Here is a 25118-nt window from a genome sequence, read left to right on the forward strand (position 1 = left end):
ACCACAACACTTGCTCGCTCGATCTACAACACAAACACCACTTTGATCGGATTAGATTACAACAATGAAGATAAGCTCCGGTGACGCGTCAACAAAGGGTTTTGAAACTTTTACTGCGTCGCATGGTTACTTCTGTACGCAGTTACTTCAACTTTTACCATGTAATTACTTTGGAGTTACTGATGGGGATTAATGATAAAATGGACAATTGTCGAATAACGTCGTCAAGTCCACCCTCTATCTCCGTCTCCTATGTGCCACGTGATCTGCTTCGGTGGAAAGCACTATCACCAATTCTTCAGAGTTAAAAATCATTTCTTTACAAATCCCTATGCGATTTTATTACCACTTTGCCACTAGAGAAACGCAAATGTTTCTCAAAGAGATAAACTGGGGCGCGCCCATTGGAATTGTTTGAGAATGTTGACAATCTTATTGAAGCCATGGAGCAAGCCAACAGATGGGTGGAGGAGCTCAAATCATCATCTTTGTTGTTAGCAGATGACGAAGATGGAGGTTTTAGAGAAGCTCATGTGAAAATTCATGATGTGGTTCGGGCATCTACAACATCTCTTGCAAAACAAGGTATGTATAGGCTCAAGTGTATTTCATACTCCCTCCGTGTATTTCATACGAACTTTTCACTCCCCCTCCCCCTTGGCTTATAAGGTGCACTACAAGTTAAGTTTTGCAAAATTGCAATAAATAATAATCCAAATTAAAACATTCAAATGGAATAATTTTAATTTATAACGCAGGAGGGGACATGGTTATGGTGGAAGCCTTTTCTCGATGGCAATCCTTGGAGACTTCCCAAAAGTACTATGCCATATCTCTGATGTCAGATGCGGATCATTCTCGATTGGATGAACTCAACTCCGACAAACTTCAAATCCTAATATTAGATAGGAGCCAACCTCGTGATGGATTTTCAGATGGTTTCTTTCAAGGGATGGCAAATCTAAAGGTTTTAGTATTGAAAGGAATGAAGTTTAGGGCAGGGTTGCCGAATTCCATAAGAAAATTGAAGAGGAGTCTTAGAACGTTGCTCATGGAGGAATGTGAGTTGGGAGATATTACAGGAATTGGTGAGTTGACCAACCTTGTTGTTCTTAGTTTTTGTAAATCGAGTATGGAGGAAATACCAGAGGCAATAGGGAATCTTTGCAATCTTCGTTTGTTGGATTTGAGTGATTGTTGGATTAATAAGAAAGGAATAACTGCTAATGTTCTGTCTAAGCTCTCTCTGTTGGAAGGACTTTACGCTCTTAGTCCTTATGAAAGGCCATGGAGATATAATAATGATGATTCTAAAAAGGGTGAATATTCATATTATGCCCGCATTGCTGAGTTGAATAATTTGAGTTTCCTCAAACTACTTAAGTTAGTAGTAGCATACAATGATTGGCCAATTGATGATGATGATCAACTCCAATTTCTCAATAATCTCGATCACTTTCATATATCTTTTGGATATTATTATTGGCCAATTGGAAGAGGATACTCTCGTGCTTTAAGGTTCTATGACAACGATTCTTGGTCATCAATTGGAAAATATAATGGTGTAATAAGGGTATTACTAGAGAAGACTTAATATTTATATGTATATGGGATGAGGGAGCTCCAACATATTAATGATGACATCCAACAACAAGAAGAAGACGAAACCAAAATGCAGTTGAGTAATATTCACTTTCCACATTTGCAGCTCTTGGAAGTTGCATATTGTCCAAAGATGCAGTCTCTCTCATCTACACCTTTCGAGGCACCCAAATTGGCTGATTTATTTGTGGAATATTGCGATAATATGAAATACATATTCATGGAGCATGATGCTGATCATCAACCGATGAATGCACAAGGAGATCCACATAGTACTGTTACACATCCTTGTTTGACGCAAATCATCCTAAGAGAACTTCCGGGATTGGAAAGTTTAACAGGTCTAATCAAAAGTTCCAACACCACTAATGATGATCATCAACCAGCTGGACATCATATCCTTTTCAATCATCATAAGGTACCTAATTAATACTCCGTATTTTAATATTTATGTATGCATTTGCACCAAAAAAAAAAATATTTATGTATGCATGTCTATAATTATGTATAGTTTGTCTACTTTACCAGAAAAAACTACTTTTAATTTGTGCTCTAACATATTTATACTGCTATTATTATCCTATATATTTAATTCCAAATTAACCATTGAGTATATGTTATGTCAACTTGCAGACATCGCGCATTCCCATTGCTGAAAAATTTGAGATTGAAGAAGTGTAATAAAATTATACAATTGTGGGAAGTGAATTGTAAGGAGATGACTTACTATTCCAGCTTTAAAAATTTGCGCCGCTTAGATATTTATGGATGTGAGAAACTTGATAGTTTGGGATCCCTCTCGATAGCAACTGCACTTGTACAACTGAAAAATTTATACATATGGGACTGTAAACTGCTAAGGGAAGTCATAAGATCCAATGAAGAGGAGGGAATAAAGGCTCCTATATCTGGTGATGAAATCTTTCCATCCCTTAGAAGTGTTAAGCTACTTGAATGCCCCAAATTGAAGATGTTAATATCAGTACCAGGAGAAGATCTTAAGGATCGAGTTCTTAAGTTGTCATCTTTGCAATTCCTAAGAATTGACGAATGTCCAGAGATGCGGTCGTTCTCGTTTGGACCTATTTTGAAGGCACCCAAATTAAAACAAATTACATATGATGGAAACAATTATCTAGTGGATCAGACTACAGACTAATTCTTTCTTTTCTCCAAAACAGCCATGAAATCAAGGTATCGCACTCCACTATGCATGATTTAATATGCTTTATTTGTGTACATTTCTATTTTTAACTTTCCATTTTTTTATTTTTGTTTTATATTTTGTAATAAACCTACCTTCTAAAATACTACGAGTACGTACTTTTTTCTTCAAAACTAACTCAACTTGGTTTTTATATTTTTCTTTTCTTTTCTTGGCACATTGATAAAATCCTTTTTTAATATTATTGATAAAAATGTTACATAAGCCTAGACAACTTTTGGCGACCAAAACAAATATTATGAAGTAAATGAAATTTCCCACAAAAAAAAAAAATAAAAAAAAATGAAGTTAATGAAATTCCTAATTTCTATTATAATTGATGCATGTTGACTTTTCACTATTCATGTGTTTACTGTATCGTTAACTAAGACAATGTTACCGTATCATATAAAATGGTTATTGCATGTGTTTATGTATTTTTAATACAAGATTAGTTATTTAAGGTCAAATTAGTTGACTGAGGAATGTATATATATTAACTTTGACTATGTTTATTATCATGGAACGGAGGTAATAATACAAATATAAAGATATACTCGGTAGTATTAAAATCTGTACACATTAATTAGATCATAGTCTATAATTTTTGTTGATCAGTATTTTGTACAGAGATTGAAAACTCTAAATGGAGTTGCTCTAGTATTAGGGAACAAAAAAAGGTGCGATCAATTTGATTCAAATAACAATCATGCTGAATTTTAACTATTACGTTTGCCATGCAGTGAAAGGATCATCGAAGATTAGAGCAAAAGAGAAGCGAGTTGTATATGTAACAAAAACCAAAATCCAAGAAATTAATAGTTTGCATAATTGCATGTGTATGTCTTTGTAAATAAATATGGTAGCTAATGTATCTCTTTTTCTTTTTCTATAGTTCACTGTATTTATAATAATCTTTGTATGGAATTTGTGTAATAAGATTGTAATTATATATGGGAGTACATATACTGAAACCCTATGCAAAAATAAGGTGTAAATATTGGAATAAAATAAAATAAAATAAAAATTGTACTGTATTGTATTTAGTTATGATAAATAAAACAAAGTATGATTTCTTATACATGATAATTGATAACAATCACTCTGAATTATTTTAACTGTTACATTCTCCATTGCAGTGAAAAGATCATCGAAGATCTAAGCAGAGGAAGGACGAGTTTTATAATCAAAAGCCTTGCATTGAATAATCCTTACTACATCCATCCAAATCAAGTTTCTTCTAGACGTTGTCCAAGTTTATTATGAGAATCTTAATTGTACCTTTAACCTTAAACAATTATTTGAAGACTAATAAAATGTTTAACCCTAGAAAATATAAACTTGATTATTTTTATATGTCGTTAGCGTTACAAATGAAGCAAAAGCATATGCTTGTGATCTAATCAATTCCACAATTTATGGTGTTATATATTTGCATGCATTATTTGATTAGAACAATAACCTTGTAACCAAAGTAAGAACTGATGCCATGATATTGAAATTAAGTTACCAAAGTTAAGGCTTGTAATATCCCAAGTGTAAGGAGTACGTAATACTTAAGAACTTTATCAATCTATAAATTTGTATTTGGATTATGCCATAACATTAATTCATACCTCAAACACAAAACAAGAGCATTCTATTGTATTAAATTAAATCCAAATTAAATCGGTTTTTCATTCCCTTTTCATTTCATAAACCCAAATTAAATTTCTTCTTTTAAGATTTTCATATTTTTGAGGGGAAATAAATGGATTGGTTGTGCTTGGCAAAAGAAGTTGGGAATGCAGCTAATGAGATTTGCAAACCCATGGACAAGATAACAGAATGCTATTCTTACATTAAAAACTACAAAGAAAACCTAAAACTTGTCCAAGACAACTAGACAAGTACATAAAACTAAAGATAGAAAGAGATGCGATTGATAGCAGAGTTAAGCGCGAAGTGGATAACTTGCGACTTCTTACAGAACGAACTAAAGGATGGATCGAAGAGGTAACGAGAGTCTTGGAGGATGTTGAGGGATTGATGAAGAAGCTGACGGATGAGGAGGAGAGAAAAGGCAGAGACAAGATCAGCTGCTTTCGACGTTCTCGTTGCAATCTGTGTCGACGCTATGACATAAGCAAAGATGCTAAATCTAAGGCTGACAAAATTGATGCTGTAATCAAAGACACACCAACAGATGTCACGGAACCTGTCAGTAGATTGGATTTGAAAGCCATCCCTAATGAATTCCTTAAGGGCTTGCGTTCGAGAGTAGAGCTTATGGAAGAAATACTCAAAAGGTTACGAGATGATCAAGTTGATGCAATTGGCATATTTGGCATGGGAGCCATAGGTAAATTCAATACTTTTATATACGGTAATTTTTAATACTTTTCTAGCATCACATATGCATGTTTCAAATTATTATTACTAGATGAAGCCCGTGAGATGCACGGTTTGTTTGAATTTTTAATTTTTTTTTTTTTTTTTTTTTTTTTTTTTTTTTTTTTTTTTTTTTTTTTTTTGTATTTATGTGTTAAAATTTGTTACATATTTAGATAAAATTCCTAATATCAAAAGATAATATTTTATATTTAATTAATTTAAATTGAAAAATATCATTCGCTAATTTTGCTTACGTGGCATTTAAATTATTTAATTCTAAAAGAAATTAATAATCTCATATTTAATTGGCTACCACTAAAATTTATTATCCTACATGGCATGTTAAGAAAATTAAATCGTATGTGGCTCTCTAAAAACTCGGTAAAAAACTCTCCTTTATATATATATAAGATTATTATTATTATTTTTTTTATTTTTATTGTTTTTATTATTTTTATTATTTTATTTTTATTATTATTTTAGTGTTAATAGTGATGAAAATCGATCCCAAGATTACTTGAAATCTGGAGGGGAATTGTAACCAATTGAGCTATCCCTCACTCTCACTGCTTTAATGAAATTGATACTTAGCTCTTTGCTTTAATTAAATTGACTGTTAACTACTTAACTCTTAACTAATAACTTTATATGTCAACCAAAGCTATTATTATTATTAATTTTTTTTATTTATTTTAGTGTTAATAGTGATGAAAATCGATCCTAAGATTATTTGAAATCTAGAGGGGAATTATAACCACTTGAGCTATCCCTCACTCTCACTGCTTTAATGAAATTGATACTTAGCTCTTTGCTTTAATTAAATTGACTGTTAACTACTTAACTCTTAACTAATAACTTTATATGTCAACCAAATCTATTAACTATTACTAAAATAAAACATGCTGAAGTCATCTATCCCTCATAGTGTCTTATGTGTCAAACTCTCATTAAAAAAATTTATGTTTACTATAAATGTTTGTAGTTTGATTTTACACAAGCCAATAATTACCCCAAATTATATTGCATGTACACTATAAATGTTCGTAGTACTTCTTACATATGTTAAGACTTGGGACTAATGTTGAGATGCATATGTATATGTGACATAGGTAAAACAACTTTGGTAACAGAAATTCTCAACCACAAAGAAATAAAAACTATGTTTGAAGAAAGAATAATGGTTGAGATTTCTGAAGCCCCCAACATGGAACGTATTCAAGATCAAATCGCGGAGAAAATTGGTCTGAGATTGGATATGCACAGTGTAGAGCAGAGGAGAACAACACTGTATAACCGTTTGGAGGGAGTGCATAAGATACTCATTATCTTGGATAATGTCTGGGCTAAACTTGATTTGAGTAAAGTGGGGATTCCAAAACCTCATGTGAAACAAAACGAGTTTTGCAAGATTTTGGTGACAAGCAGGGAGAAGAATGTGTGTGAAGCTATGGATATATCAAAGGATGATATATTCGAAGTAAAGCCATTGGACTATGGTGAATCAAAGCAGCTTCTCAGAGCACGAATTGGAGGAAAAATCAATGACGATGGCTGGAAAGACCCACAGCGCGAGGACATGGAGAAGAGGATGCTGAATAGGTGTGGAGGGCTTCCTCTTGCAATTGTGGCATTGGCCGATGTGCTAAAGAAGGAGGACTCGTTAGAAGCATGGAAACACTTTGCATCTGAATTGGAAAAACCTATGTCATATAGTCAAGCCAAAATTAGGGGTGTACATCGTCAAGCCTACACAATTTTGGAAACAAGTTACAAGCTTATGGAAGATGAAAAGAAAAAAAAGTTCTTGCTTGCTTGTTTGTTTCCTTTTGGTGAAAGTATACCAATCGAATATATGATGAGATATGGCATCGGATTGGAATTGTTTGAGAATGTTGACAATCTTATCGAAGCCATGGAGCAAGCCAACAGATGGGTGGAGCAGCTCAAATCATCATCTTTGTTGTTAGAAGAAGACGATGAAGAATATAAACAAACTCATGTGAAAATTCATGATGTGGTTCGGGCATCTACAATATCTCTTGCAGAACAAGGTATGTATAAGCTTAAGTATATATTGCATATTTTTTGAATGAGCTTTGACCCTTCATTTACAGTTTTATGAATTATAAACCACGTACTATTGAAATGTTTTCATTGGAATGAAAATCAAAAGTGCACTAAAAATTGTACTTATGATTATAAATATGTGCATACTAGTTTAGGAACGGTGCCACTAACATCATGCCCAAATAATATCATTATAAAATTAATATTACTAAATGAACCCCGTGCGATGCACAGTTTGTTTATATTTCAAATAAAATATTTTACTAATACAAATTTTTGTATGTGGCTGGCTACATGGTGTGGCAGGGGTTACTTGTAAGTGTTACTTGTATTCTGGGGTTACTTGTTGGGTGTTACTGGTATTGGTCAGGGTGTTACTTATAGTTGTTACTTGTATTATGGGGTTACTCGTAGGGTGTTACTAGTTTTGATCAGGGGTTACTTGTAGGGTGTTACTTATTTGGTATGGGGGTTTGGTCTGGGGTAACTTGTAGGGGTTACTCAGAATACAAGTAACACCTAGAGCCAGGGGCGAAGCCAGGATTTGGAACTTACGGGGGCCGAATTCTATATAGTTTAGTTCCAGATTCGACCTTAGTTAAACACTTGACTTGTAGTCTCTCAATGAGGACTTTTTGCATTCGGTTAGGCTCGGACTCAAAACTATTTATATTAATTAGCGGTGATAATATTTTGATAATTTTAGTAGAATATTACAATGCATTTTATTTTTTTCAACACTGAATTGATAGAGGAAATACTGTTGAGGGGAGTTGAACCTCAGAGGCTCTGACCAAAGATACTTGACACAAGGATAGATGTTAACTACTAAGCCAAGGAAATATCATTAGCAAATGAGTTAGTTAATTTGTATATATTGTAAAAGTTTACAGGGGCCAAATAGAAATTTTAAAGGCCGCGGGAATGGGCTACGGGGGTCGGGCACCTGCCAGCCCCCCCATGTAGCTCCGCCCATGCCTACAGCTAACTCATACAAGTAACCCCAAAATACAAGTAACACCTATAAGTAATTCATACAAGTAACCCAAAATACAAGTGACACCTACAAGTAACCCATAACAAAACCAGTAACACCCTACAAATAACCCCTGCCGCACCATGTGGTCTGCCGCACTGAAAAATCTCTGTTATTTCACAAAGTTTCATTTGTGGCTAGTCACACCGTGTGATAAGGATTACTGGGTTAGAAGTTACTTGATTGGTCAAGGGGTACTCAATCAATCAAGGGTAACACGGACGGTTAGGGGTTACTATGTTAGTGTTTGGGTGTGTCTCAGCCGACCACATGATATGGTCAGCCACACAAAAAATGCGGTAATTTTAATTTTATAATTAATACGGAGTATAAATTTTAAGTATTGCAATTATTCTCGATTGGATGGACTCAACTCTAACAAGCTTCAAAGTTTCGTTAACTTTTTTCATTTAAGTATTGCAAATTTATTTAAATGGAATACTTGATAACGCAGGAGGGGACATGGTTATGGTGGAAGCCTTTCCTCGATGGCTATCCTTGGAGACTTCCCAAAAGTACTATGCCATATCTCTCATGTCAGATGCCTATAATCATTCTTGATTGGATGGACTCAACTCTAATAAGCTTCAAATTCTGATATTAGATGGGAGCCAACCTCGAGATCAATTTTCAGATGGTTTCTTTGAAGGGATGACAAATCTTAAGGTTTTAATGTTGGCAAGAATGAAGTTTGCGGCAGGGTTGCCGAACTCCATAAGAAAATTGAAGAGGAGTCTCAGAACGTTGCTGTTGGAGGAATGTGAGCTGGGAGATATTACAGTAATTGGTGAGTTGACCAACCTTGTTGTTCTTAGTCTTCGAGAATCATCCGTGGAGAAAATACCAGAGGCAATAGGGAATCTTTGCAATCTTCGTTTGTTAGATTGGACGATTGAGCGTGATATGTTAGGATATAGAAGAATAGCAGCTAATGTCCTATCTAAGCTCTCTCTGTTGGAAGGACTGTATGCTCTTAAGGCTGGCAACCCATGGAGATATATACATATGCAAATTATGCCCGCATTGCTGAGTTGAATAATTTGAGTTACCTAAAAGTACTTGAATTAGCAGTGGAGTTCGATGATTGGCCAATTGGTGATGATCAACTCCAATTTCTTAATAATCTGGATCGCTTTCTTATATCTTTTGGAGTTTTGGGGGGATTTCCATCAAGAGGATACCTCGATGGTGAGAAGGATTCTTGGTCATCAATTATAAAAAATAATGGTGTAAGGATATTACTCGAGAAGACTCAATATTTGAGGGTACTTATGATGAGGGAGCTCCAACTTATTAATGATGACATCCGGCAACAGGAAGACGGCGAAACCAAAATGCAACTGGGATTTTGCTTTAGTATGAAATACATATTTATGGAGCATGATGATGCTGATCATCAACTGAATAATGCACATGGAGATCCATATATTACTGTTACATTTCCTTGTTTGAAGCAAATGGACCTGGAACGGCTTCCAGAATTGGAAAGTGTAACAGGTTTAATCAAACGGGGTTCCGCCACCACTAATGATGATGATGAGCAACCTGGACATCATATTCTTTTCAATCATAAGGTACCTAATATGCCTTTTATTATGTCTTTATGTATATTTTGTCCATTTTACTACTTTTAATTTGTGGTATAACATATGATACTCCTTTTATTATGTCTTTATGTATACTACTTTGTCTATTTTACTCCTTTTAATTAATGTGGAGTACATGTTATATCAACTACTTGCAGACAATATTCCTATCGCTGGAACACTTGACATTGTATAAGTGTTACAAAATAGTACAATTGTGGGAAGTGAATTGTAAGGAGATGAGTTACTATCCCAGCTTTAAGAATTTGCACGACTTAGAAATCAAGAAATGTGTGAAACTAAAGTTTGGGATCCCTCTCGATAGCAACTGCACTTGAACAACTAAAAACATTATCCATAAGGGAGTGTCCAGTACTAAAGGAAGTCATAAGTTCCAAGGAAGAGGAGGGAAGTAAGGCTTCTAAATTTGTCGGTGAAGAAGTTTTTCCGTCCCTTGAAAGAGTTGAGCTAGAAGACTGCCCCAAATTGCAAATGTTCATATCAATATCAAGAGAAGATCTTAAGGATCAAGTTCTAAAGTTGTCATCTTTGCAATACTTGAAAATTAACAAATGTCCAGATATGGGTCGTTTTCGTTTTGGACCTCATTTAAAGGCACCCAAATTAAAACAAATTACATTAAATGATGACAATCATTCAGTGGATGAGACTACAGATATTAATTCTTTTCTCCAAAATAGCCATCAACCCAAGGTATTATTGCACTCCACAATTCAAGCTTTAATACAGTATGATTTATTTGTGTGTATTTCTACAACTTGTCATTATTTTTTTAGAAAAAAATATATTTGTAGTGTAATGGCACACACTTGTTTTTCAAGCCTTTCCGCTGCTAAACAATCTAATTACAAGAAAGTGAGGGATAGCTCAAGTGGTTAGAGCTCCCCTCCCGGTTCCAGCCCTTCCAGGTGCTCCTGAAATCGATTCTCATCCCTCGCCCTTGTGGCTCTCTAAAAAAAAAAATCTAATTACACCCCCCATTATCTATACTTTATTATTTATTAAAAAGTTTTCCTAAAACAAAGTATGTGTCACTTGACACCCTTCACATGTATTAGAAATATGTCACCTCACCGTAACACCTTTCTCATGTAAATGACAATAAAAATGTTTATCAAAAGTTTTGACTACAAGACCATAAGATTTAAATTAACATGCTTACCCTCTTTGCTATCTTTTAATTAAGAACCATATAAAAATACTAAATCTTTGTTTAAAATATCAATTTGGGAGCACTTATTTAGTTTCATTAGTTATTATTATTCACTTTTTTCTAATAAAATTTTTGGAGTAATATTTATTGATATTCAAAGTAAAATTCGGAACATCGCCGGGCACACAACACACCAGTTTTACTTAATTAACTAAATGTCTAATGAAAAAGTGCATTCAATTCATTTAATTAAGACCCATATATATGAAATTTGGTTTAAATTAGGTTCAATGAATTCCTTTTCGCTTGGTATATGAATAAAATATTATATAAGTTAGACAACTTTTTGACAACCAAAACAAATGTTATGCAAGTAAAATGAAATCCCTTCGTTGCACGTTGACTTCTCACTATTCATATGTTCATTATATCGTTAACTAAGACAATTCATGTAAAATATTGCTGCATGTGTGTGTTTTTAATACAAGATTATTTATATTTAGGGTCAATTTAGTGCATTGACGAATGTATGTATTAACTTTGACTATGTTAATTATTATGGAATGGAGGTGATAATACATAAATTAAGATATACTCCGTAGTATTAATCAAAATCTATCGTGCACATTTGATGAGATCAGAGGATAGAGTTTATTAGATATATATTTTTTGATCAGTATTCTGTACATAGATAAGGTAGAATAAAAAAAAGAAGTGTGATCAATTTGGTTCAAATAACAATCATGCTGGATTTTAACTATTACGTTTAACCTGCAGTGAGAGGATCATCGAAGATTAGAGCAAAGGAGAGCGAGTTGTATAAGCAAAAGAAGTCCAAGAAATTAATCGTTTCTCTTTTGTACATAAATTTGGTAACTGTTGGTAATTGCTTCAAATTATTAGTCGTTAGTGTTTCCTATCTTCTTGTTAGTTGTTGTTAGTGTATGCTTATTATAAGGAAAATTAGTGTTAGTGGATCTTAGGATATTTACTAGTAATGGGTTAGTTAGTGGGATATAGCGTAGCACATTCTTAGAACTTTCAGTTACTTAGTCCGGGTCTTTAGGCATGCAGTATGTTAGTGGAGTATGATGGTATTTAGTCTATATATAGGTTTTGTACTTTGCTTTGAATATATATGAAGTTGTAGTCCTTGTTTTATCTTTTACTTCGTATCATCATCAGAGTATTTTGGTGCATTATATTGTTTCATATTCATTGTTTTAAGTTTCAACATAACTAAGTAAAAAAAAAAATCTCTTTTTCTTTTCTAATAGGTAGTTTGCTGAATTTACAATAATCTCCTTATGGAAATGGGTGTAATGAGCGAGTAATTATATATGGGAGTACATATTGAAATCCTATGTAAAATACATTGTGTAAATATTGGTTTTAAATTTATAAAAAATGATGTATATGTAATGTATGTATTGAATTAACTGGACGGATCCAAGGGGCTTACTTGGGCCATGGCTCGCCGCCCCATGAGTGAAAAAGGTTGTAGTTATTTATGGCCTTAAACATGCATCAGTAAGACAATAAGACAATGGTTTGAGTTTGAGAAACTGGTTAGTTCCTCGAAGGACATAGGATTTGAGCAAACCAAGCAAACAAAGGTCTAATTCTTGATTTGCATTGTTGCGGTTTATATACTACCTCCGTTTCATATATCACAAAAGTATTGTGAAGAACGGAGTCATGTGAGTCCGGTCATACAAACAAAACAAGTAATTTTATTTGCATTGTTGCGGTTTATATACTACCTCCGTTTCATATATCACAAAAGTATTGTGAAGAATGGAGTCATGTGAGTCCGGTCATACAAACAAAACAAGTAATTTTATTTTATTTTATTTTTTTCTTGAGGAAAAAAAATCTTTATTGTCAGAAATTAGATAATAATAGTCAGATATTAGATTATAAATGTCAGAAATTAGATAATAATGATCAAATATTAGATTATACTTAACAGGTATTAGATTATAATTGTCAGAAATTAGATTATAGTAGTAAGATATTAGATTATAAATATCAAATTTTATATTATAATTGTCAGAAAATAGGTTATATATATCAAATATTAGGATATATATATATCATGTATTATAATCTAAGATTCTACACCAACAACACCACCTCAACACCAGTTTATCACCACCGTCAACAACGTCGTCTCGAGGCCGAAGCCACGAAGACAACAGGACCAAAAACCATGATTAAGGTTGTTACAACAACAGGTGGAATCATGGAATTGTATTCACTAATTACAGTTGAACAAATTATCTCAAAGTTTCCCAACCATGTAATATTCCTTCACCCGAACCCTGCCTCCAACAACCCTCCTATGTTACTCCAACTACAACTGTCATATGTAGTCGCTGGTGCCTCGGTATGGGTGGGGGAGGGTTGCCGGCACCGGGGAATGGGAGGGAGAAGGTCGCCGGCCGCCGGCAGGGGCTGGATAGTGACAGTGGGTAGGGGATGGGAGAATACATTATAAACTGGACTCATATGAAACGGACTCATATAAAACCTTCTCTTTTTTGTAACTTTAGGGTATTATTTGTGATATATAAAATATTACAAAGTTGAATGAGCTATGTCAACTCTGAAAACTACCTTTTGGGTATTGAGGTTGGCTTATCTTGATTTGTATTGGGAATAGCTTCATGATTAACCATTTAACCCCTCTTCTAGTCCATTTTTCATGGGCCAATATTTTAACACCCCTTATTGGCCTAATCCAGTGCATAAGCATAACTTTTATGGAGCAATTTTACGAACCACAGTACCCATTGAATAAAAAACTGTGACAAAATATTATTAAGCAATTTGTGTTCAATTTAAGTTTCTGGCCCAACTACAAGTGAAAAGATTATTAAGTCTGTTATATTATTGCTTCCAATGGAACACGTAAATAATATCAATATTTATACACGGATTTTTCTTCTAATCATCATGAGGAAGATGGTATAATTCCATCGCTAAACTCTTCATTCGAGTGGTAGTACATATAAACTTATCCTATGTCCTTGACCCCTCCTCGAATTCCCGCTAGAAAAGCATGATCCAATTTAACTTGATTATCGGAGGGGCGTACTGATAAAGAAGAGGCATCCACCCTAAATAAATCAACTTACCTTGATAGGAATCCCTAATTTATAAGGCCATGCTTATCATATTATCAAAACACCTAGCAAAGATGCATTATTATCCCCAAAATATCTTCATACAAACTTAAAAAAATAAAAAATAAAAAATAAAAAATCAATCAAACTAAATAATTTGTGTATAAGAAATAAAGAACAAAACACATCAACATTTCAACCATCTTCATAATAATCATCATACAAATTAAACAACACAACTTAATTTCATCATTAACACAACACTAAAACTAAAACAACAAAATAAAACTAAAATTGTTTCAAAAATAAAAAATAAAAAATAAACATAAAAAGAGAAGGAATTGAAATAAAATAAAAATCAGCGCCAACCATGTACAACTTGAGAGCAAGTATGCTTAATCCATCTAAAACTCTTCCTAAAAGAACCTTTCATTTTACCTTCAACTGCATAAACTTTATAACTAGCAACCCTTTTCTTCCTTTGAAGTTCTGGATCAGTTAAACTCCACCCTTTCGTCGATGCATTCGAATATGAAGTTGATCCAAACCCCTTGTTTTTCTTATGATCATTATTATTATGATTACCTTTTGAATCTTTGTTTGAAGGTTGAGGATGAACTTGCATATAATTAGAAGCATATGAAGTACTATAAGATCTTAGATCTTGCATACTTGTCGGCGGTCCACTCGATTTTCCACCTCCATTGTTGTTGTTGTTACAATTCTCCATTTGCATTCTTCCTTCTCTACATGACATAGATCTAAAATTCTCCATTTTTGTGTTTTTTTTTTTTTTTTTTTTTTGTGTTTTTTGTTTTTTGTTTTTGTGTTGTGACTCGTACTACTATATATTAAAAGGCTAATGAAACGCGACGAGTAACGTTACTCGTCGCGTTAGGGATGTAAATGGACTAGGTACAGTTGTTAATATGTAATCAAGGATTTTATTCTATGAAGAAGTTTTAGAGGGAAAAAATGAGAAGGGGAAGAAAAATGAAGAAGTAGAAATGTGGATTTGGTTAAGGTGGGGTATTGCGTAGATAATTATATTTATGGATCATCATAAATTCTTGGGAACAGTTTGCTGATCCAAGTGCTGGCGTTATTTGTTTATTTATAGGAGTTAGTACTTTTTTTAATAAAAATTTATGTTACATGTTGTATGTACTCCATATATTGGAGTAATTTCAGATTTGCATAGTTGGTGTTGCACTACCTACTTCACTTCTATTTATTTCTTGTTTCTGTTGACTTTTTTTTTTTTCCTGAGTTGGGCTAGCCTTGGAATGAGGGAAAGAATATTATTTTCCCTTTCAGAAAGGTATTTAATTAGAATATTAATATTAATTACTCGGTAAAAAAAAATTAAGGAGTTCCCTCCACTCCACGTCTCTAAGTTATATGGAGTACTTCCTTCTAAAAAATAAAAGGAAAAAAAAAAAAAAGCGTACTTGTAGAGTTATAGAGTTAAACAAATATCTCGTATTGAGGGTGAGGGAAAACTTAAGTGGTTAGAGTTTAGTATAGGCGTATAGCTAATTAATTTAACAAAATTTGACCACTAATGATGCAAAATATTTGGTCAATTATCATAAATTATATTGCCTGCTAATATAATACGAAGTACTATATTTGAATAACGATACTACTCTATACTTATAACCAAGCTTATGCATATCGTTGTACATTTAATGCTTATATATAATCCTTAAGAGCTCAATAGTTACAATTACAACCAGTTTTCTCATATGCATGTTGCTGGATGTTGATGGTTGTAATTTGATTTGATCGTAAAAGAAGCCACATGGTCCACTTGTGTAGTCAAAATTGACCACTTTTATTGATTATTTTAGCATGCATCATTAGCCATGGTCCCATAGACATGAACTACAAAATCATTTGTAATCATTTTTTTCAAGCAAACTTGTAATTATGCTAATTAGCACTCAATTTTACAGATCTATTATAGCTATTATTTCCTCTACATAGAGATCTATTTGCAATTGTTTGCATTGTCTTTATAGAAATCAATTGATTGGTAAAATTCAAATAAAGAAGATACCGTGATACAATACTCAAGACATTGAATCAAATTTTCTTTTACAACTACTTTTTATTATTTAGGTACAAAAAATTCATTTTGTGTGACCTGAATACTAATTAAGTAGCACGAATGAAGTATATTGCTTACTTATACTTCGGGCTTGTTCATTTCAGCTTAATTTCAGTTCAGCTCAGCTCCAATCAGTTCAGTTCAATTCATCTCATAATTTTCTTCTCTTATAAAATATTCATTTCATCTCTATTTAGTTCAGTTAACCTCTTCAGTACATGTGAACAGGCCTTAAGTACTAGTTATATATTTGAAAATTAAACTATGTATTATAACCATAACAAAATTTGTTTTAGAATTCTTTAAAATAAAAGTTTAATTTAAGAAGCTAAATATATATTCTAGGGAACTTGTCCTTTCAAGGACAGCTCAGCTCATTACTGCTGTGGTAGCTCCACATTAAGCAAAGGGAAAGAGAAAGATACAACAAGGCTCTCTAATTTTTATTTATTTATTTCCTTTTATTGTTTAGGAAATTCCTTTATTGATTTTTGTTAGGAAATTATTGATCTATTTTATTTCAGTCTTTTATCTTCATTTAACTTTAAAAAGGAGTAAAAGGTAAGTTAGGATTTCTTTTCTCCATCACTTTTCTTTTTCAAGCATGGTTTTTGTATCATTCACAATAATTGATGATTATATGTTGAATTATTTGAGCTACAAGGTGGTGTGGGCCTGTGGGGTTAAACCACTCCCACAATCCCACATATAATATTACGAAAGATTTTAAATATCAAGGAATATACATGAGATACGCGGGTTAAACACTTAACCCCAAACTCAAATATGTAATATAATTAAATAGCCAATTACATATAAGAAATGAAGTAATACGTTGTATATTGGTAGATCTCATAAGTCATAATTCGTATGACATCTCTACCACGCGAACTACTAACATAAAACAATTACATTCAACATCATTAGCTAGAGAATAAACTTAATTGTATAGTATGACATCAAGTCTACAATGCTTATAAAGAGTGTAGGATTGAATCTCATACATATCTCATTACTCTACCGCTCTACGCAATCAAAATCACAAGTTTTCATAAAAAACGTTTAATAATTAATTGAAATAATATATTCGTATAAAGAATTGAATCTCGTACATATCGTTACCGTATAGAATCACAATCACAAGTCTTCATATAAAACAACATAAATTACGAACATTGGATCTTTATTCAAGGGGAAGGCCGGAAAAGCACATGGGAAGGCCTCGAAATGTACATGCATAATGCATAAGAAGTGAGAAGCGGTCCACAAATTGTTGCACCGGTGTACTGAAGTTAATGTAAGCCACACTGTACTTTTTGTGTTGTCCAAAGGCCTAAGAATCCTAAGACAGCTGACACAATGCCGCAAGTTCGTCGTACAAGGCCGACGGTCCACACATTTTATTTCTTTTTTACTACCCTATTATTTAATTGCAGCTTAAAACATTTCCAAGAAATACTTGGGACATTCTGAAATTTTCATCGTCATTACTCATTATCACATACGGCGTACTTAGCTTGTAATTCATATACTACGTATTTATGTGCAAGCTTATAAAAATAGCACTCTCTCCATCTCTTATTTACATGCATATTTCTAATATTTATTATTCACTTAATAAAAACAAATAGTCATATAAATAAGAGACACAGAGACTACGAGTTTTTGTTGCATCAAACTAGTCTTCTACAATGGACAATGGTGTTTTATTTGGCATTTGGTATTTGTCTCACGTTGAAAGGAGAATAAGTATTCACTTATATTTACATGTGATGTAAAATACGTAGTATACAATTGGATTTGGGCTTTATTTATATGGGTCAAGGTGCGCTAATATTTGGGCCAATAGGCTATATGGTTAAACATTATATTTTATAGGTAACTCTACTAAATAAAAGTGCCTAAATAGTCGAGAACATGATTATTTTTAAAATAGCTACTTGGCAGGCATGTTAAAATCAAAATGTTACTTACCTTTTATTTTAAAAAGTAAATTCAATTTATAAAAAAAATCATACGATATTTGTAAAATATATTTGAATTTAACAAATACAACCTATTGAATCAAATAAAAATTCTTTCATATAGGCTATGTTTGTCATGTAATAACATATCTCGTTACAATCATTTGGAAGAGACGATATGATTTGTTGTAGCCCTTTAGGGGAAAAAAATGCTTATCTGAAAAACTCTTTGTGAGAATTTCATACTTCAATTCGTGCAAAAACTCCTTTTGTTTTTTTAATTAGTCCTATTGGAATCTTGAGAGAATCTAACGAAAATGGTAGTATCCAATACTTTAATGATTTTTACGATTCAAAACCTAGTCATGTGAGATTTGGTTAGACTTGTCATGATTTTTGATTTCTCAATGTGCAATTTTTAGAATTTTTTTTTTATTTTACGAAGGTTGAAATTATAATATTGCATAAAAAAACTATATTAAAAATGTTTTGTATGTGTGTGTGTGATGGGATAACATTAAACAAGAGTGAGGGAGTTATTTGAGAACATCTAGGTAGCCATGTTATCTTCATCTTCATATATATATGGTCAAAAGAATTCAAGTTTAGTTAATTTTAGCAAGAATTGGTTAATTTCATCCAAAATAAGATTTAATCCGTAAAGTTCAATAAGTTCCAAGAACAAATATAATAGCGAACCAGTAAAAATAAATTTTAATTAGTACTATAGAGTATAAAAACATATTCTTGGGCCTTTATACTCTATCAGTACTACTAATATGTTTTTATACTCTATCATTGCATGGTATCAGAGTCAACGTGACATAGAGGTCATGGGTTCGAATCTCATCCACCTCTCCCTTAAAGTGGAATTAATTTGCGTCGGGTATGAGAAGGTTTGTGCTGCATCCACATTTCAAGCCCAAGGGGTATTTCATGTGAGGGGGAGTGATAGAGTATAAAAACATATTCTCGGGCTTCAACCATCAGTTTAAACTTTTGGTTGAGATAGTCCTCTAACAAGTTCTTAAAAATGATTGAATTTCTCTTGTAAATAAAAAGATTTAAGTTCACGAAACATAATTTTTATATTTAGCAAAAACAATTTATTTTTAGTTAACATAAATTAAATGTATCAAAAATAATTTAGAGTTAATAAATATAAGTTGAAGAAAACAAAGCCTAATTAAGAGGGTTACTTCAAAAATAATCACTATACAATTTTGACTATTTTGTGACTAGAACATCTCCATTTAAAAGTATAACAACCATGCATTTTTTATTTCCCCCTACTTTATACTCTGATCTTTATTGATTTACAAAAGACTTCTGCTACAACATGTTAAAATTTCCACCCTCAAGTTATGATTTGAATGCAAAATCTCTCAACCGAATTAATTCTGGCAATACAACAGAATCCAAATGTGGTCTATCCTTCTTCCTAATCTCACTACACTTGAGAGCCAATTTAGCAAGTGACAAGGCCTCCTCAACAGGCCAATCCGGGATCAACGGATCGAGCATTTCGCTGAAAGTCCCTTCATCTATAGCTTCTTCAACATGGTAAGACAATGCCATAGGAGGTCTTGCCGTGATAAGTTGTAGCAGCATGATTCCTAGTGAATAAACATCGGACTTTGTCCCGAGTTTTCCTGTTTGCTGATACTCTGGATCTATGTAACAGAATGTTCCTGATGCAGCTGTCATGTGGTACTGTGTGATTTGGTTTGCCACTGCTGGTGGGACTAGTCTTGCTAGCCCTACATCGGCGATCTTGCTTGTGTAGTTCCCGTCTAGGAGGATGTTTGCTGGCTTGAGATCGCGGTGTACCATTGGCTCTGGCTTGGCCTCGTGCAAGAATAAAAGTGTGCTTCCTATCTCTGCTGCAATCTTGAATCTAGTCTTCCAAGGGATGGGAGGTGTATTGTTCCTACAGAATAGTCTGTCTTCTAAACTCCCATTCTCCATGTACTCGTAAACGAGGCACCCATACTCCGCACAGGCTCCTAGGAGAAGTACCATGTTTGGATGTCTAATTCGTCCTAGCACTTCAATCTGTTACAACAATGCAGAATAATTAACATCAGGTTGAGTAAAAACTGTTTATCTAGTTTTCTTCGTCTACAAATAATAGTAATGTATATTGTTAAAGCACTAATTCAACCAAAAGCTTAAACTGTTGGCCGAGGCCTATAAATATTTTTTATGCTCCTTGACCTTTGTCACACTGACTCTTGATATCATGTTAAAGTACCAACTTATCTAAAAGTTTAAGCTGATGGTTGAGGTCCAGAAATATTTTGTATACTCTTTTCACATATAGTTTTGGTAAATCGACTACCTCCTGTTGAAATTGCTTAAGTCCTTGTGATGCATCCGGCCTCAAAACCTTGATTGCAACAGGGGTATGCTGAAGGACAGCTCGATACACAGGTCCATACCCTCCTTCGCCTATCTTCAATGTATCCGAGAAATTATTAGTTGCAACTTCAATCTCTTTAAAGGTGTATTCTCGATGGCTAACTTGGCTAGCACTTCTTGCTCTCTGTCCATTCTCTTCTTGTTTAGCGGCTCTCTCCTCCACAATTTTTCTCTTTCGAGTCTCCATTTCGATTAATCGTTCTGTCATCTGTGCAGCGTTCAATGCTGCTTGACATTTTTGTCGTTCTAATTCTGCCACAATCATCGCGCCTTCTCTTGCTAGCTTTATATTCTCTATGCTATCTTCATTTCCTATACTTTGAAGAAGCTCATCCTTAAAAACCAACAAAAAAATCATAAAAATTAGATCTTATAGTACAGTGTAATAATATGTTACAATAATATTACAAGAAATTTAATTTGCTTAAAAAGCTTCTTATGATCGAATTTACATGTTGCTTTGCCGTTGCAGATTGCTTGCATATTGTATGATAAAGTTCCATTGTTTGCTTTATTTCGAGCTTCAATTGCCTCATTTCATCATCCAGCTCATCCTTTATCAAAAGCCAAATAGATCGCTTAAATTAGCTTGTTATTAAGAATCATATAAGATTAGTGATGTTAAAATTACGGTATGTATGTTTCAGCAAGGGTGTCATTTGATACTTGTACGGAACAGTTTTCCGAGGCTTGTGTATAATTATAATGTAATCCTAACACTTGACCATGTTCGAGGTCAGTAATTCTTACCGAAGTGAAGCTTTGACTTCTTGACAATGTTCGAGGACGTGGCTCATTGTTTTCACTAGGCTTGCCGCCGCTACCCTGTCGATTGTGGTTCCTGCAAACATAATAGTAGGGATCCATTGAATTGTGAACTTAAGGCATTATATATTCATACTACCACAGTTGTTTTATATTTTTTGCAACTTTGGGGTATCATTTGTGAAATATAAAATGTTCCAAAGTTGCAAAAAATATGAAATGGAGGTTGTATATGGAATCCTTTTTTTGTTGTGACTGAGTCAATTTTGTCAAACATATTGCAAAGAAATTTCTGAAGAAATTCAACAAAACATTACAAACCTTGGAGAATTATCGAAGCTATTATTGTTGTGTGGATGTGTAGGTGGTTGCCCCATGTTTTGAAGTCTACAAGATGAAAGTTCAAATGAGCTCAAACTCAAAGTTATTTTTTCATAAAAGCTACTTTATGTTATAGAAGATAATTAAGTTATAGAAAGGATCGTTCAAACATTCTTACCGCAATGAATTTTCAAAGCTTGAGCTATGTCGATGTTTAGAAGGTTGCCCTTTATCCGGCGATCTAAAAGATAAACAACCAAAATAGCTTAAATTTTTTGAGGTCGTGTTGATTAGAAATTGTTTTATATACCTAGGTGCACAGTACACCCAAGAGTATTTTTTTGCTCATTTCGATGATTATTGCTCATTTTATTATCAAATGAACAAACAAAAACCCTTGGGTGTGCCGTACACCCGGGTGTATATAACAATTTATCCATGTTGATAATCACCAAATCTACAAGGGAAGCTCAAAACAAACTTCATTTTCGTACTACCTAGAGGGGTTGTCGAAGTTGTTGTTGGCGTTATGAGGACGAGTAGTTGGTTGCTCCATACCTTGAGATCTAGAAGGTAAATCATCAAAGGACCTCATACTCAATTTCATGTTATTAATTATAGTAAATAGAGAGACTATAAACAAACTCAATCACTAGAACATTTAAATTACCTGTAGGCATTGTCTTCTCTTGTGTTATTGTATGGACTACCTAAAGGGTTGTTGTATGGACTACCTATACGATTGTTGTATGGACTAGCAGGGTGGTTGTATGGACTAGTTGGACGCCCCGTACCTTGCGCTCTGGAAGACATTGATCGAGTAGGTGATTAGATGACTAAGCGTGGTGACTTAATGTATAGTCATGTTTGTGTCAATAGTTGTAAAGAATGTAAACCATCTTATAAAAACCAAATTTTATAAAAACCATCTTATAAAAACCAAATTTTATTGAAAACCATCTTATAAATTTTATTTTGTCAAAACACACCTGTTTTAAAAAAAATTTTGTCAAGACACACCTGTTTTAAAATTTTTTTTGTTAAGTCCCACCATTTCTTCGTGTTCCGACTAATTACTTACATTTTCGGCGTTGACTAATATGTGCACCTCACGTGACCCACTTAAATCTACTTTTCTTTATTTTTCCCCCCTTTCCCTCCATTCATTCGCCTCTTCGTCAATCCTCTTCATCATATTTTGGTTTTTATAGCCTTTTATATAATTGCACGGAAACGTAAGTGACGAAAGGGGAATGAATGAAGGGAAAAGGGGGGAAAAATAATAGAAAAGTGGGGTTAAGTAGGTCACGTGAGGTGCACATGCTAATCAACGCCGTAAATGTCAATCGATAGTCGAAATCTGAAAAGTGGTGGGATTCAACAAAAAAATTTTAAAACGGTGTGCTTTGACAAAAAAAAAATTATAAAATGGTTTTCAACAAAAATTGGTTTTTATAAGATGGTTTTCGACAAATTTTTTTTTTTTTTTATACCAATATGGTAAATTTAGTAGAAAGAGTTCAGATAAACTCGATCATTAATCATTTACCTGCTGGGGGCATTATCATTTCTAGTGCTTCTGTATGGACTATTTGATTGCCCCATACCTTTCGATCTGGAAGATCCTTGTGATCTAGAAGACGAATGGCCCGAGGTGTTGGATTGATTGTCGTCGCCATTGCTGTAACTAGACTTAGAGCTTGCAGACTTATTAGACCTTGCGGTTTTGGCGTTCGAATTAGAAGAAGGTACTTGACAAATATTAGAAGCACGCATTGAGTGTATCTTTCCTTTGTAGATAACGTACACAGTGCAAAAGTCTGGTGCTGATTTTTCCAAACTTGTAGGTACATCTTGCGGCCTAAACCTCCTATCTCAAAGATAAAAAAAAAAGGCACCATTTTCATTTACATTCTTTTTCAATTATTGATAATAAATTAATAATACTCTATTAAATTTCATAACCAAGTTAATAAAACATAATAAAGGGAAAATTGATAGCAAAGATGACCTTGTAAAAGCATTGAGATTGGAAGCGCCAACAACAATATTGCCTATGGAGTGTTCCGCAATGTAACTAATAAGTGCACTTGCCACATCGATATCATGGAGTACCACCTCGTATGCACTTATCTAATAAAGAAAATAATAAATCAAGTTATTACTTTCTCCGTCTCTAAAAGTTGTCTAATAGGAAAAGAGAGTATTTAACCAGAAATATTAATGGCAAATATTTGAACATTTGATATATGATTTAAATTGCATATTATATACCCCTTTTCGACCACAATATCCACGGTAAGGAAGAAATAGTTGTCTCACTTCAGAGTCTGATGGGGTTGAACCAGTTGGACCATAATTCATTTCTGCAAACACCCAACTTTCAAAAATATCTCACTAATTTTTAATGAACCAATACATATGTATATCAAATAAATGCAGTACAGAATAATCTAAATAAATAAATAGATTTGCGTACAACACCTTCAAACCTCCCTCAAGACAACAAAACATGTGTGTAGATTTCAAAAGGCCAATTCGTCAATAAATCTATTTTCAAATATTATTCATTCTATATCTTTCTAAGTAAATTTTTTATTATTGTTTTATAAGTTAGACATTGATCATTTAATGTTTTTATTTATCAAAAATATAAATATATAACAAACTAAAAACATTATTTAAATTCTAATGAAATTTTAGATGGCAATTTCATTGGTTAGAACTTGTGTAATGAAAACATCATTTAATCTATTTAGAAACAGAGAGAGTAATAAAATACCAACAACACAATAATATACTTACGAGATTGGTAATTGTGGGTTTTAACATGAACAAGGACAACAGTGAAGTCTTTTGATCCTTTCAAAAAATGATCCACGGTCCATTGTACAGCTGATTGACTATTCTTCCCCTTATCAATTGCAATGGCAACACTATTATGCCCCAATTCTAAGGGCTCCGGTATAGCCATTAATCTAATTAATTCAAAACCAATAAATAATTTCAGCTTCCTTTAATATTTTACCCAATCTTATATGCAAATTCAAGAATTCAACCAAAAAATGCATGAAATTTCAACTCAAATAAAATTTATTTATTTGAGTTGAAATTTCAATTTTGCAAACAACCCTTTTTCCTCCTCCGTCCTCTTTTTCTCTGCAATCTACAAACTTTTTTTTTTCCTCTTTAGTTTCTTTTCTCTCTCTCAATCTGAGAAAAAAAATTTCGAGAAATGAGTTTTCCATTTTTAATTTAAGATATCTATTTTTATTGTACACTTATCATTTATTAGAGTCAAGCGAGAACAAATCTCATTTTACGTCTATATTTGGCAAAATATGAAAAAAAAATTATGAGTCAT

General features: G+C 33.2%; 5 protein-coding genes across 5 annotated transcripts; 3 read left to right on the plus strand and 2 right to left on the minus strand.

Moving 5' to 3' along the window:
* Nucleotides 1–443: 443 nt before the first annotated feature.
* On the plus strand, nt 444–2283 carry LOC145570712 (uncharacterized). Its single transcript, XM_081629866.1, has 4 exons — nt 444–585; nt 759–1573; nt 1709–2020; nt 2236–2283. The coding sequence occupies exons 1-4, from the start codon at nt 444–446 to the stop codon at nt 2281–2283; spliced, it is 1317 nt and encodes a 438-aa protein (XP_081485992.1).
* Nucleotides 2284–2320: 37 nt separating this feature from the next.
* Nucleotides 2321–2761, plus strand: LOC145570713 (putative disease resistance protein At1g62630). The gene has a single exon (XM_081629867.1). The coding sequence runs from the start codon at nt 2321–2323 to the stop codon at nt 2759–2761; it is 441 nt and encodes a 146-aa protein (XP_081485993.1).
* A 2073-nt stretch (nt 2762–4834) lies between these two features.
* On the plus strand, nt 4835–10683 carry LOC145570714 (putative disease resistance protein At1g61300). The gene is made up of 9 exons (XM_081629868.1): nt 4835–5147; nt 6289–7230; nt 8424–8494; nt 8737–8797; nt 8887–9264; nt 9354–9856; nt 10027–10099; nt 10194–10582; nt 10666–10683. The coding sequence occupies exons 1-9, from the start codon at nt 4835–4837 to the stop codon at nt 10681–10683; spliced, it is 2748 nt and encodes a 915-aa protein (XP_081485994.1).
* A 3845-nt stretch (nt 10684–14528) lies between these two features.
* On the minus strand, nt 14529–14945 carry LOC145570715 (uncharacterized). Its single transcript, XM_081629869.1, has one exon. The coding sequence runs from the start codon at nt 14943–14945 to the stop codon at nt 14529–14531; it is 417 nt and encodes a 138-aa protein (XP_081485995.1).
* Nucleotides 14946–19609: 4664 nt separating this feature from the next.
* On the minus strand, nt 19610–24728 carry LOC145570716 (U-box domain-containing protein 52-like). The gene is made up of 12 exons (XM_081629870.1): nt 24560–24728; nt 24029–24120; nt 23766–23887; nt 23304–23624; nt 22425–22556; nt 22252–22320; nt 21933–21995; nt 21755–21820; nt 21419–21509; nt 21102–21222; nt 20589–20980; nt 19610–20302 (listed from the first exon to the last, which is right to left on the minus strand). Exons 1-12 carry the CDS (start codon nt 24726–24728, stop codon nt 19610–19612), a joined length of 2331 nt encoding a protein of 776 aa, XP_081485996.1.
* Between the last annotated feature and the right edge of the window lie 390 nt (nt 24729–25118).

This window comes from Chenopodium album, chromosome 12 (assembly GCF_948465745.1).
Source record: "Chenopodium album chromosome 12, dcCheAlbu1.1, whole genome shotgun sequence".
NCBI classification, from domain to species: Eukaryota; Viridiplantae; Streptophyta; class Magnoliopsida; order Caryophyllales; family Amaranthaceae; genus Chenopodium; species Chenopodium album.